General features: G+C 39.3%; 1 protein-coding gene across 5 annotated transcripts in view; it reads left to right on the forward strand.

Moving 5' to 3' along the window:
• Positions 1–34: 34 nt before the first annotated feature.
• Positions 35–21,153, forward strand: part of itga11a (integrin, alpha 11a) — a 72,200-nt gene continuing 51,081 nt past the window's right edge. For 3 of the 5 annotated variants that reach the window (XM_032517795.1, XM_032517787.1, XM_032517826.1), the window contains exon 1: positions 19,297–19,519. In XM_032517795.1, coding sequence (XP_032373686.1) covers positions 19,447–19,519 — 73 coding nt within the window. In that variant the 5' untranslated portion in view covers positions 19,297–19,446. Of the gene's footprint in view, positions 162–2,692; positions 2,759–19,296; positions 19,520–21,153 lie in introns of those variants that run through there. The other 2 variants (XM_032517804.1, XM_032517815.1) reach the window with 2 other exon arrangements.

Below are 21,153 nucleotides of genomic sequence, written 5' to 3' on the forward strand. Positions count from 1 at the left end.
CCAGGTGATATACCAGCGGTGATGACAAATGTAGCGAGGCTATAAGGACTTGGGAAACGGGTTTAAAGCTGAAAACAATTACATAGGGCAATTGTGTTTTGTTTTGTTTCCAGCTGGATAGAAGAGTCTTCAAACCATCTGGAAATATCTTTTAAATGGAGGTAAATCTTGTCAAAAGACCTTTTTTCCGAGTCTATCTTTGCTCAACTAGCTATGACTTGATCGTTAACCATCAAAGCAAACGTGTGAAACGTAAATACAATAATTACTAGAGAAGCAGGGCCAAGTAGAAAGGTATTATAGTGTTTCCTTTTCCTTATGTAACGTATTGTCTAACTAACATTCAATTAAGTGGCATTTAAATTACTAAGCTAGCTAGCTAACAAGTTAATAGCCGATGTTACTGCCCAAAGCGAGTCGAGTGCAGATTTGAGAAGCGCATGCTTCACTTTGTGACGAGTGCCGATTTGAGTTGCGCATGCGACAAGTAGCCTAAAAGACGCTAACGAGAGACTTCCACAATGTGAATGGGTAAAAAATGGACATACTTAACGAAGTTTGTTCACTGCTGGCTACGTTAGCAATAAAAAACATCAAAGGCTGTCACTTGAATGGCATTTTGAGCTAGCTAATGCTTGCAATCAAACAATCATAGATAGCTAAAACGTTTTTGATATGACTGCTAGCTACAAGCTAGCAATCATACACATACACTGTCATTTGAATGGCGTTTTAAGATAACGTTAGCAATCAAATCATAGATAGCTAAACCGTTTTTGAAATGATTTCCGTCTACTGTTATTGTTTGTAATGAGAAAAGCTTATTATTTCATGGATTTTGTTGAAACGGTCCGTTCTGCCTGCATGATCCGTCCTGCGCATGCGCAGATGATAGTCCTGATATACGAGGATTTACGACACTGCACGATCATCCGATCATTCCACACCACAGTAACGGTAGGACACGTCATACTGAAATTTGTGAAATCCATTAAATAATTACATTAAAGTCAATAACAGAAGATGGAAATTATTTCAAATACCTTTTAGCTGTCTGTGATTGTTTGTTTGCTAACGTTAGCTCAAAACACCATTCAACTGACAGCCTTTGTTGTGTTTGATGACTTGTAGCTGGCAGTGAAATAACTTGGTTAAGTAGGTAAATTTTTACTGTATTGACATTGCAGAAGTCTTTCATTACCATCTTGTAGGCTAATTGTTGCAAAGTGACGCATGCGCAAACTCACATCTGCGCTCGCATCGGGCGAGTGTTTTGTTCAAGCTAATTGATTCCCCAATAAATCTGAAGGTAAATGTTCAAAGGTTAGGCTACCAAACTCACCAGAACCTTTTTTTTCTGAATTTGCTTTCAAAGATGAACAAACCCACCAAACCTCAACGCATCAGGGAAATGAATTGAACAATTGGCTTGTCATCTGGCCAATCTATATTTACAGATTTATGATGATTATATCTAGAGTCTTACTCACATCGCAGGCTGTTTAGTCAAACCTTCCCAAACAAGCAAGGGTTTAAAGGCAACAACTGAATGGCTGTAATTGTCTGTGTATAATGGATGTCAAAACATTGCACACTTTGTTTACATGATTTATTGGTTTGCAGACATTATCAAGGACTTTGATAATTGCTCAACATGAATGTTGTGTAACATGAAGACATTTGCTTCACTTCATCACTCTTTGTATTTTCATTTTTATGTTCTTTACAGCAGATGGAAGCCACTTTATATCCACTCCCTCTCAATGTGTAGCTGTACACAAGTAGAAAATATGCGCTAATATAGATTAATCTATACTGTAACAATGGGGTTATGCGTCTTTGAAAATTTGTTAAACTGATCTATCATGCTCTTTAAATGTGCAGCATGTGAGCTCTCCACAGCTGATCAACCCTGTAATTGTGGCAGCAATAAGATGTGCAGAAACCTTACCATGTGCCAGCAAGCCTCACATTCTCAAATATATTGGATGTTTTATTATTCCCTCAACATAATCGTCTGTTGTATATATTGGGCAGTGTTACTCTGTCAATCAGTATTTAATCAATCTCTAGCAGATGACTGTTACAAAAGACAAAACAGATGAATCTGATGTAACCAACCACTGTGCTACACACTCAAGCTGACTACCCCCCCATAGAAACCCTGGTAGGAAAGATGTGCAAACCATTAGAAAAATCTGAAAGCTCCCATAGGGATCCCTATGCTTTGGCCCCTTAGCTGACTCACATTTAGAAACCACATTGTACTAACAGTCAATGGGATGACTAATCTTGCAGACTAAATGTTGCTTGCTTAGGCAGCTTAAAAACTGCAATGTAAAACCAATTTCATGCTTGAGGTGACGCTGACATACAGGGTTCAAACATCCCTTGCAACATCGCAGAAACTTAACTGTACCATCATTTAGTGAAAAAAAAAAAGGTAAACCCGGACTACACATCTGTCAATCTGTTGATAAACTAGTTATTACAACAAGCATTGCAACACATCCACAGCACACAACTTCCACAACAAGCCCACATGGCATATTAAAACATTGAGCCTGGCAACGATTTATAATAAAACACGACAATATAAATATTTTGTGTCCTGAAAAACACACACACACACACAAGCTGCACATACATTACTCTTTTGCTCTGTAACTCATTTTCCTGCATTGGGAGCAAGCTGACAGCAGAGGGAGAAAGAGATAAGAATGGTGGAGGAGAAAGAAGACCATGATATGTGACAAAGGTATGTGGTCGGATTTAATACAGATCTACAGTATGTCGCGTGCACTAAAACCAATACCCCCCCCCCATACCCTTATCTCTTTCTTTCTCCTTTTGGATCCTTTAACAGTGACCCACTGCAGGATTTCCCTTCACTGAAATCGTTGCTCTAGTGGAACATTTAACGCACAGGGACTCAAATTTCAGCTTCCTTAGTGCACAACATTGTGTTCCAACCAGCCACATTCTGCACAAAAAACACACTTCCTCTATCTGAAGCAAAGTGAAGAAGTAGCAGGAGGAATAGAGGGGAGGAGGGCGAGTAGGACCATTTAAGAAATGGATATAGGGATGCAGTAGCTGATAGAGGTTGACAGAAAAATGACAGCAAGTGGAAATGATTGAGGTTCTAATCAATCAGTCTTGTATATTTGGTAGAAGCGCCCACTGCAGAGTCCTCATCAGTGTGTGTGCCTCTTTGTGTAGGTGATGCATAGCTCGACAATGAGCGGACAATTCCACAGTGTATTCACTCAACGGATCCCCTTCTCTTTAAGTCATTTTCCACCGTTTTTTAATTCATCCCAGTCTCCTCTCCAGCTACGTTTCCATTCCTGGTGCCTCTCATTTGCTCTATTTTTTCACCTGCCGGTCATAGGGGCAGATTTACAGAGTTGTCTGATGGAAAAAAAAACAGCCCCCATCCCTCCCAAACCCTTAAATTGTGATTCATGTCAGTGTTGTGGACAGATGCTTTTTTGTGTGTTTATTAATTAGAGAAAATAATCACACTACAATAAATAACACAGGTGCAAAACAGAACTGTCACAGTAAGGCTCATCTTCAATAAAATGATCATATACATGACAGGGCTGTAACATGCGGTAGTTGGCACAGTAAATCAACATAAATGAACCTTAAGAATCACCTATGGTCCAAATGTTAACCTATCCCGGAGTTAACCCGAAGAGAAAAGCACTTCAAATAAAACTAAGCAAAGACACTCATTTGTTGATGGTTGACATATACGGAGAGCATGCCTCCGATGTTTTCCTCCCCTCTAAGAACACCATAAAAGATCTCCACAGATTGTCAGAGACGAGATATATACCCTTTAACACAAAAGGGAGTTTTTCCAGTGCAAGACAGTCTGACAGTCCAAAGCCAGACAATAATACATTGTTTGATAGTGGATTTCCAAGATTTGGCTACGGTATATTTAGCTTTTAAGATGCAGAAAGTAATCATAGATTTCTTTGCCTTACTGAGATTTTGATTTACGGGAAAAATGCCAAAGATGCACAGTTTGGCGTCTAATAATAGCTTGATACCTGTGACATGTAAAATAACATCCATCACTTCACTCCAAAAAGCCTGGATTTGTGGGCGGTCCCATAGGCAGTGATATAATGTGCCCTTTCTACCACATTTGTAGCGTGTGTTTCGGGATTATTGGAGCTGAAGACTGATGCTTTTGAACCTAACGCTGTTAAAACATTGCATAACCTCTCTTCTTTGCTTTTTAAAATGACCTTGGTAAACCTGATGTTGATTTAATATTTTTAAAGGTAATAGATAATATCAGATGTTTTAAGGAGGGAGAAACATCTGTGATTTAGGGTTTAGTGTTGTCCCTGCTTTTGGAAAAAAGACCCAAATTGAGTAACCAGAGACACATATGCATTATTTCTTTACTTCTCTATCTCTTTGTCACTTTGTTTCCATTTCTTTTCCTCTCTGTCTCATACACATGGACCACACAGAGTCTGGAAAACAACATACTCACATTAAGTCAATGACAGCAGTACAAAGGCTCAACATGTGGTTGCACTTAAGCAGACCTTTGCCATCAAATAGGCCTAAAATTAAGAATAAATACTGGAAACAGCACAAAACTTCTTGTCAAATATATTTACGGTAGTAAAAAGATAACAATGTATACTTTGATAATAATGTGTACTTTATTAATCCCGAAAGCGGAAATTGCACTCTGTTGTTATTACACACAGGCCTGAATTACACACATATGCTCAGTACCTGTACTAATGGAGAGATGTCAGAGTGGGCGGGGGCTGCCCATGGAAAGGCTCCCCGAGCAGGAGCTCAAGAGCACCTTGGCAGTGCCCAGGAGGTGAACTGGCACCTCTCCAGCTACCAGTCCACCACCATACTTTGGTCCGTATGGGGACTTGAACCGGCGACCCTCCGGTTCCCAGCCCAACTCCCCTATTGACTAAGCTACTGTCAGGTCTAATACTAATGTTCTTCCATTATGTAACTTTAGAAGAGACAGAAAAGCTAAAACTGCTGGCCTACTCAAAGTGATTCATTTTATCTTTACAATAGCCAGAGCCTATATATTTGTCTCTCGTAAAAGTCAGTAAGCAAGGGGGGAAAAAAAACATTCATAACTTATCATTTTCAGAGGATCATTCACTGAACTGTTTGATGAGTCAGTTTGGCAGACACTGTGCATTTAAATATTCCTTTGGTCACCTCTGTCCCCACTAATGAATATGGAGTGGCTTTTGTGTTTCCATTTGGGGCCAAGTTGAAGTGTCTGACAAATTTCAGACGTGTTTCTTTATATTTTAATGCTTTACTGTGCCATATATGTGCTGAGGCTGGTCTGTTCCACGGATCATTCAGACATTAGACAAATCTTACTGTAAAAACCAAACCTAGACAAAAAAAATATATTTTTAAAATAATCACCCACTATTCATGAGCCACTGACACTGTAAATCATCCCTTTTTATACCCTATTTAATTACCACCATCTTTTGAAACCATAACTTGAAAATAGTTGCAGTCCCATTTACATCCACCCTTTCTATCATCCATCAGTACAAACACACAAACTTTAAGAAAACTTTCCTCTAAGGTCAGCTGAGCAAGTTGCTTCTATCCTCTGTTGCGATGATGTTGAGTTGAAGTGTGTGGAGATGGTTGTGTGGTCTTCCTTCTTTTCCTATCTAAAAAGTAACAAGGACAGACAGGCTAGCTCCTAGTCCAGCGCTAAGTCCAACACTCTTTCTTCAATTGGTGCAGCTCCCCTCATTGCTTACACAGCTTGTTGGCCAGCCTGAAGTTTTCACTCCCAGACTTAGCACTAACAGGCCACGGCTTATCATAAAAGCAGTGGAATGCTCTTGAACCTTCTGTAGAAGTCTGCATCCCTTCCAGCGCGCTGCCAAAAGTGAAAACACACACAAAAAAAGACTCTTGAATCATGTTTGCCTGCACACTTGAGGATCAGAAAGTTGGGTCGGTTGCACGAAAGCTCAAAAATGTCCAAAGAAAATGCATTATCTGGTTATTTCTGACAGTATAAGAACCACTTCTGGGATGTTCAGGAATCAGGATTTGTTATAATTTAGTAAATGTCAGTGTGGTGTCTTACTCCTGTTTTCTGGTTTATATAAGACAAATGGTTTGGATTCTATCTGCAAGGGATGGATTGCATTCCAACGTTCCTCCTGATTGTGTTTGATTTAGCTGTTAATCAAACTTGGAACGCACAAGAGGTCTGATTAGGGCCATCCGGCAGCTGCCTGAAGTCAGTGGCATAGTTCTGCCATATGTCACACAGTGTTGTTCAATCGGGGCATTTGCCTTGATTCATATTGACATAAAGCAATTTGAATGCAATTTCTCCGTGACAGAGATATTGGATCATATTACAAACTTTAGGGAAGACTCCAGGATATCACAAAGTTATTACACAATCAAAATGTTGCTCCAGGCGGTGTACTCCTCGGTTACTGTGTTTTTTATGATGTGCATTTTGTCAGATATTTATTCTCATTTTATAATAGCAGGAAAATGTATAGATATATAGATATTTTTTAATTTGAGGTTCTATGAGTTGATGGCTAAAATAAGCATTTCTAATCTAGATTGCTCTAGATTGACAAATGAGAAATGAATACACAGCGGTTTGGAGAGTCTGTTCTCCAATAACCATGTGTCAGTTTCATAAAAAACACATACAACATGTTTGTTTTGTCATTGTGATCAAAACAGTCCATCTGGAATCTGCTTTGCAGAGTTATGTAGCAGTCCCACTGTAATGGTTCATCATGTTGCAGTTAATAGCTCATAGTCGCTGGCACATCTGGAAACAGCTGGTATTAGGGACAAACATTTGAAGCTCCGAGAGACAGTACAACCACATTAATTGGTTAAAAGTCCATCATTTATTTCTGCATTAAAGACCAAAAACAATTTAATTGTCTAAGTCTGTGCGTTCCTGATGGATTAGAGGTTTGAAGCAGACTCATTTTGCGTCCACGTTGTTTCTCTGATCAGACAGGCATAGAGGCGGATGAACTGTAACTGATGAGTAAAGTGGTGTTCTCAAGACAGCACGTTGCCAGTGATTTAAAAGCAGAAGGAGCACTTCATGAAACTGAAGAGATGTTTGTAACCAGAAGTCTTCAGCTACAAAATGGACTCAGTGCTCATAAACTTTGTAATTGAACAGGGGGTTCCAGCAGTCAAGATTTACAGGGGGCATATTTACCTGTGCTTGGCAGAGGCAAGATACTCAGCATGCTGGGACCCTGTGCAGCTCGGGACCCCGCTCCTGGAATGATGCCATCATCTTCCTGTAAATCACGGAGCAGTAGGGGTCGTTGAAAAAGTGTAAAAGTCTGAGTTGGTATTTCCAGCTAAACATCTCATTCCTGGACACCAGCTGTTTGGCAGCAATATATCTTGGTGGTTTTTGGTAAAGGTAGCTGTGCATTTCTTTCCATGGCTCATTTTTCAGACTTTGTTGTGGACAGTATGTGATGTTCAGTATATCTTTAATGTAGTGTGGTTGCTATAATTGGCAAGGCTGTCGTGTGTGTGCGTGCGTGTGTGTGTGAGTCTGTATGAGCTGTGTACAGAGCCTTTGTTTTATAGTCCAGGTACTCCTCACAATGGCTTCAATTCCCCAGCTACAGTATTAGGATGGAAGAAATTGACTTTAAAAAGGTTTGCATACAAAGTACAATTTTGCGAAGATAGAAGCAGTACTACTAGCACTAGTAGCAGAACTACTAGAAAATAGTGTACCAGAAACGTAGGCCTTACTTTTGACTAGCAGCTGAAATTTGACAAACGAGCTCAGGCAGTTATTCAGTCCTGCCATTTCACCTGAGGAACATTGCAAAAATACATTCATTGTTGTTTTTCAAGCGGATGGAAATGGTTATCCATGCCTTGTGTCCTCCTTAGACTATGGCAATGCTCTTTATTCCTGCCTAAGCCAAGACACTGTTAATTGGTTACAGTGAGTCTAACACTTAGCAGCAAGACTAATTAATATCATTCTCAATTCACGTTACATTACACACAAAACTTTTATTGTCCACCTTAAATGTGAATCAAAACAGTTGGCTGTGCTTTATAGGGGTGTGCCAGTCAGATACTCAGGATTGGTATCAATCCAAACTTGGCCAAAATTAACAAAAAAAGAGAACTTTTTTGCCGCAACATGAATATATAGTATACATATTAAATAAATAAACAAATTACATTGTGTACAGGCTAATATTGAACTAACTAAAATGCAAAGGAATGTAAACAACAGACTTTTTGGTGCAAATTGCATAATGACTCAAACCTTTAACAATAAAGTTGGTGACTGCCCTGTTGTCAACATTGAATTAATGGAGAACTAGCTTAAGTGCAGGAATGTCATTGAATTGCCTTGTTACTGAAAGGGGCTGTAGAAATAAAGTTACCTTGCCTTACAACCCCAGCCTGTCAGTCAAACACCAGGGCATAGAAAACATTGATGTGTCTTCTTGTCTCAGAGGAAGGGTACGTAACGTCAACAGCCCTGCAACCGCTTTCGCCTCGCCATTAATTACAGCAAACGCTGTCTGCATGAAGTTTTGAAAAACTGTAACCACATTTGTAACCTCTTTATCAGCATTGCTGTGACTCGCTGTGACTTCAACAAAACTGTTGCTCGAACTAGTTTGCACGAGTCGCACCTCTGCATGCGCGCGCGTTGGAGCTCTGCTCTCTGTCAATATGCAGAGAGGACAGATGTGCGACTGTGAGAATCTCCAGAAATCCTCCACATGGTGCTGGTGTCTTATTCACATGACGTGTTTTGGGTGAAGTTAGCTGGCGACTTTAGGTCCTTACTCGCAAGTAATCTACATGATTATTGGCCCCCAGATGCTTTTGGAAGCAAAATTTGGCACCAAAAGACAAACAATTTTTCAATACTCATAGGGTGCCATAAAAGTATCGACGTTCAGCGCACAGCCCTACATGTTACCATATATTTCAATGAAACAGCTTTTTTACCTCACACAAGCTTCCCAGTACAACTACAGTCTGATGTATTAGCCTCTCAGTGCATTTACGTGCAGTTGAAAAAAAACTATTATATTCAGTTTAAGGCAATACCCCGATTTCTCAAACCCCATGTAAACACCTTACCAAGGTTAAAATTGGAGTTCTTGTATCCTGGTTAACGTACCTAGAGACCTCATTCAGTAATCGGGGTATTCCTGAATGCCCTTAACCCAAGTAAGATCGGGTTTAGCTTGCTCCAACTGCCCTTTTTTTTTTTTTACCTGGAAATAAAACAGCTAATTAACAATCTATTAGCATAAGTGTAACAGAGCTTTGTAGCATTGGAATTGAAATTTGATAATGAAAATAGGTTAAGTATAACTTATATCTACATATTGGCCTATATAACAGATCAATCTCAGGTTGAAACTTGAGTTAGTAGTTTAAGGTTATTATTGCATTTTAGGATTTTTTTATCTTTAAAAACAATGTAATATGGCACTAAATGGGTTTAGTTTTTTGAGAGATATTATTGTATGCAGTTTAGGCACTAAAAATGTTGTTTTTTTCAGAAAATTAAACCACTCTATCATATAGTACTGCTTTTCAATAAAAAATAAAAGTATTTCTTATCCAATAACTTGATTAAGTGATGAAATAATTGATTACTAAAATAATCGATAGCTGCAGGAGAATTAAGATCATACCCTGGTTACTGCTGTTACACTGGGTGGTAATAATGAGTGGCAAACACCACTCTGACTTTCTCCACCCAGTCTGGGGACCCAGCAACCTTTTGGTCACAAGGCCGCTACTCAAATTTTTAGGCTAGACGTCCACATAAATATTTTTTGCTAAGTACACACCTTGATTCCACACAACTTTGCCGTTACCAACCCCCTTAAACTGAGACATTTGGAAACACTGCTGACTCAGTTTGTAGTTTGAAAACTTTGGGGTTGCATTGTAGTCTGGACAGGCAGAAACAAAGACCTTTGGAAATGACGACGCACGCCAGTCAGTGTTATTGGTTAGATAGGCTTATATACCTTTCAATAACTGTTCCACCTTATTGGCAGTCCAAGCAAATATATCCCTGGTCATAATTTCTGCCATTGTTGTTCCTTCTCCACAGTGTTTTCTGTATTTTCAACTTTTACATCCATGATTTTTAACCTGAGAGTAATGTTAGACAATCTGTTTCCTGTTTACACCGCCACACGCATGCACAGTGTATGTGAATGGTCATGTGATATGCGTTGTCAGCCATCTTAAAATGGACAAAGATAATTTGTGATAAGGAACGTTTTTTTGTTTCAAAATTCTGTCTTAAAATGAAAACATAGTAGTGTGGATATAGCCTTAAGCCATTGCTTCCCCCATTCATACATGTATATTTACATTTCAAATTTTCCCCTGTGTACAGGGTTATCTGACTGGGGACCTTGGCTGACTTAAGGGCACGGCCCCTGGTGGTTGGAGGCCTCCGGCAACAGACCTACATCATTGCACATTACTTGATTTTTGTGCCCAGAATATTGCACCCAACATTTACTCCTGTCCCTTCCAAACTGCTATGTTCTATTAGTGTCAGCCAATTAATCAAACTAAAGTAGCTGCATGGCTAACGGCAGTAAACAATGTCATCTTGGCTACCAATGTTGTTAAATTCTTCCCAATTTTGGATGCCAATGCTGGTCAATTTTCCCTAATTTCCAGTGACTTTACTGCTGGGACATGTCCGGTTGTGTAATATTTGGCTTAGAAGCCTTTGTTGTTGTTTTTTTTGTTTTGTTTTTTTACATAAAAGCATGTGAACATGTTCTTGTACAAACACAAAATGTAAGTATAATCCTGAAAATTTGATGTAATAGTGCCCCATGAACAAAAAGTACAGCACCAACTATCACTGGATTAGAACCTATATAGGGCAGACACCTTCTGCTTGCCAAATTAAATAGTTCTTTGGAAAATACAAACATAGTTACAGAAACTGAATCTGTCTTCTCCTGAGCAAACAAACTGCCAAGCCTGGTACGAAAATAAACTGTTTAAAACTCTCGTTGGAACAGTAGCTGTCAGGGTATAAAACAACATAAAATACCATCACACATAGACTTTCTCTTTGGAAACACCTCAATATGTGTTGCATTAACCATTGATGTGTTGTCATAAGGATTGGGTTTAAAAAGTCTATGAGAAGGACTTAACTTGGTGCTTGAGTGGTCAACCTGCAACAGACAATTGCGTATAAGCTTCGTGAAACCTAATAATTACAACCAGAAAATTGTAGACAGTTTGGTTTTCCATTGAGATCCAAGAGGAGAAAAAAAGCCTAGTACAATTTTTCCATCTGTCTCACAATGAATGTAAATGCAAACGCAATGAAACAGGAGTGTGTGTTCTCCCATGATGAAGACATGACAGAGGCAGAAATTTATGTGAGACCACAGGACGTTATGACCCAAGTCTCTGTATGTAGGCTTTTGAGTTATGAGTTGCATGATTGGATATAGGAATGTGGTGAGTGAATGTAATTCATTTTTTATATTTTTTTTGTCGTGGAAAGTAACACAACTACAATAATGTGGTTTGTATAAGAGCTGATCGTGTGTTTTTTGTCACTGTCTCACAGTCGGCACTATTGTATTGATTATTAGGAAGCAGAATGGGGAAAAAATCTATTCTGACAGATAGCACATTACTAAGTCCATGGAAGTAATTTCCATATAGGCAGCAAGGCTTTGTGTTTAAGCTGGGTGTCGAGAGACATGGCTTTGCCCCGAATCTGAATGTGTGAGCTTTGCGGCGTTCCATTGTCGTCTATCTTGTGGCGTGTGGGTTTAGTTTCCACATTAGTCCATTTCCCACTATTGCTACTGGCACAACTCAACCTACACAATGCCCTGCCAGAGATCTGGAAAAGTTAGAATGACTCACTCAAGCTCAGACAGAAAACATTTACTTCTCTCCTTCTCTGTATGTGGCTCTTTAATATGTTCGTTTTTAATATTCAATACATTGAGATGTTCCATAAGCAGCAAACTAGTAACTAACAAGAGATTGTGTCAGTTGGGAAATCCATACAGTGAAAAAAAGACCTTGACAGTGTACTAAGGAGGCAAGTTGAGTTGACTATTGGCTAAAAAACTATTTTTTCAACCACTGATAGCTTCATATTTCCTGTTATGATTGTTCCTCTTTTAAACTCCTAAATTGATTTGGACCTCCAATGTGGATCCAGCAGCAGGAGAAGACCCAAGTACAGTACTAGCATGCCAAATCTCAGAAATGCTAAGTAAAGTGCATCTAAGATGAATTTATGTCCCCTGACAAACTATTAAGTGGCTTAAAACGCAGTGCTGTAGATACTTCAACCAACGTTTTTGTTCTTCAGCTGTGGTGTTAACAGGATAAGTACTGTGATGACGTTTTTGTTTTGTGTTCAGCAAGCTGACAAACCACAGGCAAAACCATATAAAGCCGTACTAGCTAATCTATAGATCCTAATATGCTGACCTTCCCCCTGTTAGGCCGACCCCTAGTTGTTCTAGTAATTATTGTAGCAGTAAAGGAGGAAGTCAGGTGACGTATAAATAGAGCAAACGTCTCCATATGTCCACTTATGTCCGTGTCAAACTTACTCATTTAACCCAAAACCATGATCTTTTTCAAAACTTAATCAAGTACTTTTGTTGTCTAAACCTAACCAAGTAGTTTAGTTTCACAACAGTAACCACGTGTTTATAACTGTGACCATTTCGCAACATTAAATAAAACAGTCACGTGGTTAAAACTACCAGCGTATGTTTGACACGTTAAATAGAACAGTCATATATGATGTTTTGGGAGTTGTTGGCAAAAAACATCGTCGTTTGGGTATGAGAACATGTCATATTATATTAAAAAGTACCTTTTAAGATGTAGGTCTACTATTCACCACTAAATGCAGGTTAAAAAATTCTCTAGCTGAAGGCAAATGATTTGGGGAAACCCTCAAATTGTATACAGAGTTCACACTACAAAAGCATATTTAATGAGATAGGCCTAATAATTACCCAAATGCGTTGTTCTGATTGCTTGGAGTAATTTTCTGAAGCCATGAATTGTGCCTGCCTATGTGTGCCAGGACTGTTTAGCTTGTTTTTGGTAACTTTTTGCTTCAGCTTTCCTCGACCATAAAAGGAATATTTAGAAAATGAATGACGGAAGTTGGTTGCCTATTTTTCAGCCAACTCTGCATTTCCGATTTGCAGTTCCCAAAGATGACTTGTACATAAAGATATGTGGGATGTATTTCCTCTTCAATTTAGTTGTGGGTGGACAGTCTTTGAAGCTTAAAACCATAAATCTAAGGTTGAGTTTACATGTATGATAGAGTATTTTTTCTAAATGCCATCTTTAGGAAACATACACAGTCCAAATAAAGAACAACTAAATAAAAGACTGTTTGTGTTTAGCACACCCATAGAAAGAGATACTTGCTATGTTTATTTACTCATCAAAGTATAATCATGCTTATAGGTGGAGTATACACACAACTTTCCTACAACAGAGGGATCTTCCTAAGCCACATGCATACTCATGCAGTAACAGCAAAAAAAGGCTTCTAGATACACGGTAATCCCCAAAAATAGTTTAAAACACCAAGCGTACCTTCTGTAGGAACAGGATTACAGTCTAAAAACCACTGAATTCCTCCCGGCCTGCATTCTGTCACTCAAGTTCTCCTCATCCAAATCTGCTTGCTTTTGCTTTGATTTGTATTGCTTCAACATTGGTTGACCATCTCCTCTTACTCTCGAAAGATGATTTAATACATTTGGTGAAACAAAATACCTGGGTTTAAATCTTTGATCATGATAAATATAATCAAGGATACAATTTGACACTGCTTGTTTTTTTTTTTAATTGAATATCCTAATCTAAAGTGACAATCCTTAATATTTCAGTCCTGGTTGATTTAGAATTTGTATTTGTGTGAAAATAGTGGAATAGTGCTGAGAGTTTAGCAGTCTGGATAGTGAAATATTGCACATTTTACTATCTTTAGTTTTCTGTAAACTAAAGGCCCCTGCCTTTGTACTGTTTGATTTTGCCTTACCTTTACACTATTTTGAATGTATTTCTGTGTTGTACATATTACTTATCTTTTCAATTTTACATATAACTTTATCTTTCTTGATCTCATTAGTATATATTTCGTATCATTTTTTTTTATTTTACTTGTATGTGTCCTTATTGCACCGTATGCCAGTGAAAAACATATTCAATTGCTGTCAATGTCTTGCACACTTTGCACACTTTTTTTTTTCGAGGTGATGTCATGCCAGGCACCCAGTTTGTAATACTGCAAATAGATAAATATTCCAATACTTTTCATCAGCTCAATCATCTTTTTGTTACCTCCCTCAGCAAGAGATAGTGAACTATCATCCCCTCTCTCTCCCATTTTCCTGTCTTAAGCTGTCCTATCCAATAAAGGCAAAAAAAAGCCCAAATAATAATACAAAGAAAGAAAGAAAAAAAAAAAAGAGTACAGAAATGTTAACCTATGATTCTAACCTGTCAAACCATTTTTACATTTTGAATAATAGATGGAAGTCTTCTTTGGTTCATGTATTCAACAGCACATAATGGTTGACAGAGAGCTTCCTGCAGATGACCTTCCAACACGTTCTCAAGGTTAATGCTTTAAGCAGGGCTACTTGCTGGAACTGTGCAGTATTCTCTCCCTGCCGTCCTCAAAGAAGATGACACTGGGCCAAAAACAAGCTGCTGAAACAGCAGCATGTTTCAAAAAGCTCCTTGGAGGACTTTGAGTGTGTGCTCTATTGCTTTGAAAAACATTCATTGTTTCATCCTGCCCCTGCCTTACTTGGCTGTGATTTGTGGAAAATAACATCTCTACAGGCAATGAGCTTCAGTATGCACAGTTGAATGTTTGAAGAACAATTTCCAAGAAATATCTTAGGCAGTAATCGAGAACTGGAGATGACTTCTGACAACAGGATATGGGACTATGGGTATAAAGACTGCATATGGACCTTCCAGTGTCAGTAGATGATGGAGACTTCAAACCCCAGTTGGTTCATCTTTTTGAGTCAAAGGATGAACACTTGCGTTGTTGTGGTGATTTAGATCCCATGTACTTGTGAGGACTTCCATCCTCGGAGACAGAGCGATATCTGAGAGAAGTGTGAGAGATATAGTTTTCTTAGTTTACCACAAAACTGAAAAGTATTTGTGCCTTGGCTTTAAAATCAAAGGGATACTGTTTAGCATTTATTATTGGCAGGTTTAGCATCAGGGAAAGTACTGTCTTTAGCTCTAAGGGGTGTTTATAGACATTGCCATTTGTATTTGTATCTGTTCAGAGAAAAATAACTTATCCATGTTTCTGAACTGAATATGGTTTTTGTTGTTTTGTTTTGCATTATGTAATTACACTTGTGTTATTGTAATTGTTGAGATATTAATGCAAACTTACATGCACCAAGGGGCTTTCAAAAGGACTTAATTGGCTTTGAGACTCCAGTCCCCAACCTATATGACAATTTTGGTTTGGTTGTGTATTTGTTACACCTCCCTCCTAGTGGTCACAAATCCAGCAATCTTTAAAGAGCAGCTTGAAAAATATAACAAGCTTCTGTTTCACTGAAGAATTCCTTGGCCTGAACTAATGCTTAAGTTATGATGCTTCGGAAAGAAACAGTGCTGAAGTAGTTGAATAAAAATCCCAAAGACCAGGCTTGGGGGTCTCAAACGTGACAACATTATGATGGGTGATATATGCTGGGTCTTAACATGAGGCACACATCCAGCCTGAACTCTGATGGGGGTTAGGTATTTGATTCTTTACGTCTGATCCCAGACGACTTGTCCTGTGTCTGGCTAAAGATCCCGTTCGAGCCTGAGGAGACAGTCCAGATATATTGCACACTAACAGATAATCCTGGGGTGGTTGAGGTAATTGCTTGCAGTTGTGGTATGGTGTTGGTGAGGGCCTTGAAAAGGTGAGGTAAATGCTGCTCCTGTGCAGTATTGATTTCAAACTGCACTTGGCAGTGGGACTCTGTATGGGTTACATGGGCTGGAAGAGGGGAAAAAGAATAGCATTTCAAAACCCAATTTTTTTACTCCCCGTTTAGATCACCTCAGGTCCCCCTACCCCCATTCCCCCCAATGTAGGTTAGCAGAAAAACATTGGGGAGAATTGCCCACCATCCTTACCCTGGAAATCCAGAGTTCTTGCGAGAGCATAATTTGAATTTGCTCAGCGAGTTACTCAGGCATCGAGTGATGCTGCTCATTAACTATCCTCTTGTAGCCGAGCTGCACCAATCCCATCGGTGTAGCTGATCTAGTCGTGCCAGAGGCAAGCTAAACAGATGACGACAGTTTAATCTACCAGTTAGCACCGCTGGTAGCTAAGCGTATGGGGCTCTGGATACGTTTCCCCTCCCTCCCTGTGTGTTGTTGTGATTGGTCGTAATGTTATCCATTGCGTGCAGTGAGATTTTCAAACGCACGCTTGGTGCTGCCCCTTGAGTTGGACCATTTTCATTGCTCAGTGCCAGACCCTTAATCTTTCAGATTTGGGTCTGGATCTCCAGGCAACACCACCTCCCCCTGGTCTTGAAACACTGACAAATAAACTCTAACTCCTTAACTGCACTGGCACACTGCCTTCATTCAGAGCACCAGATCTTAATTGTAGGTTCCCTTCTGATCTATCATTTGTCTTACAAGCTGACAGTGGGAGATTCTTGAGCTATGAGTTTGTACCCACAATACTGGATGAAACAATCCTTGTTCTGAAACTTTTCATGTTTATGAAGATTTATAATGACTACCAAACCCCTATAACTTCTCATTTTCCCCTCCAATTTGGGAACATTTTATCTTGATTTATTTATTTTGAGTTTGACGGCCACTAATGCTGCCTTTTAAAACGTTTCTTCCTTGCATTGTCTTGTTAGTCTGTCTTAGGAAATTACTGTATGCTGGTGATGTAACCTGGTAAACCCTGTAGAATTTCTTTTGCCTTAAAGCAATATAATGCAGGAAGCACACCAAAATGTCATCTTGATGTTTTTAGACGGATGAAAAGTCCTAACATCAAATGCAGACATTTGTAATATATCCAACCTCAGAGTATCACTGACTTTCACACACCTAGTGCAGTTACTCATTTCAAGAACCCTGCCCATTGAAATTTATATCTGCAGTGCTATGTGCACATTTACAGGCACAAGGCTCTATTTCCTGACTTGAAGTAGGCCAGCAGTCGGCTGAGGAGAAGTAGAAAAGTAGGGGGGGGAAACCAATGAGCTTTTAAGCACCCTTAATGAAAGCGAGTCTTAATCCTTTTATGTTTCTGAAGGCTTGGATATCCTAAGTTGTTTAACACAAACACTGCCTTGATTTATGTGATCGGTGGTTGCTGCTCTGCGTTGAAAAAGAAAAAAGGGCTGATTGCAAACCAAAAGGAAGTGTCTGTTAGAGCCAAAGATGTATATTTATCAGTTTGAAAGATTTTCAGACAGACAGCTGCTCGGAGGATGGATATCAGATCTGGATGTGTCTCATGGATTACCTCTATAATTAGTTTCACAGGCACTTCAGAGTCTCATATGAGCTGTTTGACTGCTTGTGCGTGCGTCCGTCAGTCTGTCCATCCGTCCATCCGCGGCAGCGCGTGGGCTGAAGCAGCCGCTCCGTGCCCGGTGTGAAAGGACAGATTGGCTAACATCAAGTGCCAAAAGGAAAATACCTGCGCTACTCGGCTATATGTGATACATGTGTTTTCACTTTAAATAAAGAGTCCCCTGGCAATACTAGTCTCTTGCGCATAGGGCTCATGTCCATAAAATAGATTACACAATATGTGCAATATTACCAATAGTACCACAATCCAATATGATAATTAATTAAAGGAGCATAAAGAAATCATGGCTTTGTACCATCCAAAGAGTTCTCAGCATAGCTACTATACAAGTGGTTAAGACTAAGTGGTCTTAGTCATTGTCAATGTAAAAATGATTTTCCAGACCCAACTGTGTGTAATAGTTAAGTAGTGATTTGGAGATCTAGCAGGTGACCACAAATGGATTTCAGAGGAGCTAATACACACATACTGTTATGTCTTATTATGTAAGTGGGTCATTATACAATCTGTATTTAGGAGGTGGATGGTTCAGCTGCAAGGGTATGAGGTAACATACATACCCCATATTTGTGTTCCACTGTTAATACACTGGTTAGTTTGAGGTTGAGCCATGATGATAGCATTTGTGGTGCATAGCTTGAGTCTGACAGAAGATGAAGGAGATGTTTTAGGTGTGTGATCAGAAGAATTACTCATCTACTGTATGTTCCTTCAGATTCACTTGTTGAATTATCTTTGGACATGTTGGTTGGTTCATTATTGAATTTCAATTGTCTATCAAGAATGTCTGCTGTTGGCCAGATAGCTCGTTGGTAGAGCGGCCGTCCGCGTGTGGAGGTTTGCTCTCAATGCAGCAGGCCTGGGTTTGACTCCAGCCTGTGGCCCTTTGCTGCATGTCATCTCTCTCCTTACATTTCTTCAGCTAGAAAAAAATAGAGGCTGAAAATGCCCAAAAACTATCTTAAAAAACCTGCTGTCTTTCAAGCTGTGAAGTAAATTTCACACTTTTCTGTTAGGTGATTTGTACATGTACTTATAACTATAATTTGTAAATTGGCTCTAGTTGACTAAAAGTGACTTGCAATTGCTATAAATGTCAGAGGTTGCACACCTCATATCCACTGTGCCATCACCACATTATAAAATATTATATTATTCAGTGTTTATCACTAACAAATACTTATCAGAGCATTTTATTGCTGTTTTAATTGTGGTAGTAAGCATGTTGTTTTTATAAAAAGTAACCAAGTGTCATATTAATGTAGCGGAGTAAAATCTTTCCCTCTGAAATGTAGAGAAGAGGCAAGTAGCATAAAATGAAAATACTCAAGTAAAGTACAGCTATGTCAAAGTTTAGGGCAGTACGGTTCTTTAATAAATAAACATTGTTAAATTCCACCACTTAAATGATCCATTTGAGAGTATTCACCCAGTCAAAGAGAGGTGAATGAATGTGTGAGAGGCTGAGTATCAGTGCCTGCTATGTCAGAATGGACCTCCTCCTTCTTCTCCTTCTCCAGTCCCCTCCTACTTTCCCAAGATATAGGCAGCGCTTTAACTTAGACTGAGAGTCAATCAGAGTGAGATCTTTTACCGAGCCCTCCACCGGTTCTCTTTTCCTCAGCCCACCACATACACTCTCACAGCAGTCATCACTCACTCACACCCGAACACACACACACAAACACACATGCACACACACACATACACAAACACACACACACACACATGCATGCATGCACGCTTGCACCGGCAAACATATGGAGTACTTCTGCTTCCTCCTGCTCTGGATCTGCAGCCAGCAGTTAGGTGAGTGAAAGGTGTTACTGTTTATGTATGTATGCATATACTTATGTATGTTATTTGTTTTGTGTGTGTGTGTGTGTGTGTGTATCCTTACATGCTTGAGTTGTGCTGATGTATAAATCAGACCTTTCTTTCTTCATGTAGCTTTGCGGTATAATAATGGTTCTCTAATTGTTAGTTATACTTTGACCTGTTCCAACAGCAACTGGAAACTTTGAGAGTGCTGCTTTCAAAGTTCTTTTTTTAATGTCCATGCATTGAGAACAGTAATATCTGAATCTCTTAAGTGAATGAATGGCTGCCTGTGTTAGTGACATCATAACCTGACATCTTGACCCGGTATCGTGGTAAGAGACGGGAAGGGCAGATCTCAGTGGCTTTTCTGAAGGATATGTTGTCCCCCTCAGGTCTACAGAGGTGCTGTGTGTTTCATTGGAACCAGGCATGATCTCTCAAATGAAAGTTGATGCTATCTTTTCACAGTCAAGTTTCCAGTGACTGGAGAGTTATTGATGCTCCGCCAGAACTGTGGTCAATTACTGGTGAAATCACTATACCAGTAACACATCTCAACAGGAGGAAAGAACGAGAGAGAGACAGAGAGTGAATAAAAGTCACCGAAAGAATACGATTTATTATTTTCAAAACTAATAAAACCTAATGCGCCCTTCAAATGTACTGTAGACCCTTAAGCAACAGATGCAGCGCTACAGTAGAGATCTCTCTATGGTTACATTTGGTGCTCAGCATACTGTAGTGTAGAGTGTTACCACATTGTTAACATACTGTGTTGGCAAGCGTTTCCATAGAATACTGTGCATGTTGAACAGTTTTTCCCAACAATGAAGCTGAAACTATTTACTCCATTCCTGGGATGCTGCGTCACTCTGAGGTTAATGCTGACGTCTGCAAGACTGGAAATTTTTGGAAAAAAATTAATGAATCTTCGATTTAGACATTTGGTAACTTACAGAAAACTAAGAAATGCAAGTTCAAGTTTATTGTCATATGCACCTTAGTACAGAGTACCACAGCAATGAAATACAATATGCCTTTTGCACTCTCTCAGCACCAGTCAATAGTAACATTTAAAAATGACATAAATAGCATTTAAAAACTAGAATATCCAAGCACAGTAGACATAGTGACTAAGTTCAGACCACAGCCCAAAACTAAGTAATGCAGGAGAGGAAATCGCTGTTGTAAATATTTGGTTTCATTTTGGGATTAGTTGGAAATAAGTTTTGGATTGATGCCACAGTGAGGGAGACACTGACCTTGTAGCTGGAGTCTGCGGAGAAAGACTCCATGCTGGCTGTGGTAGGAGATGTTTTGGCAGACACTTAAGAACAAGGCTGCATTTTAGTCTGCTGTTTGTGGAATCCTGGGACTTTTGGACCAATGATCTCATCCGTGCATGGGAATTGTCGGGTCTTTGTAAATTATAGAGTGAGGTCTAGACCAACTCTGTCTGTAAAGTGTCCTGAGATAACTCCTGTTATGATTTGACACTATGAATAAAATTGAATTAAATGAAATCCAGGTAACTTTGAGTCAGGCCATCTCATAGACGTAGACGTAGACGTAGACACATCTAAACAGTGGGTGTCATTTGCCTCAGAAATCTACAGTTTGAC

The sequence above is a fragment of the Etheostoma spectabile genome, chromosome 1 (genome assembly GCF_008692095.1).
Source record: "Etheostoma spectabile isolate EspeVRDwgs_2016 chromosome 1, UIUC_Espe_1.0, whole genome shotgun sequence".
Classification (NCBI taxonomy): Eukaryota; Metazoa; Chordata; class Actinopteri; order Perciformes; family Percidae; genus Etheostoma; species Etheostoma spectabile.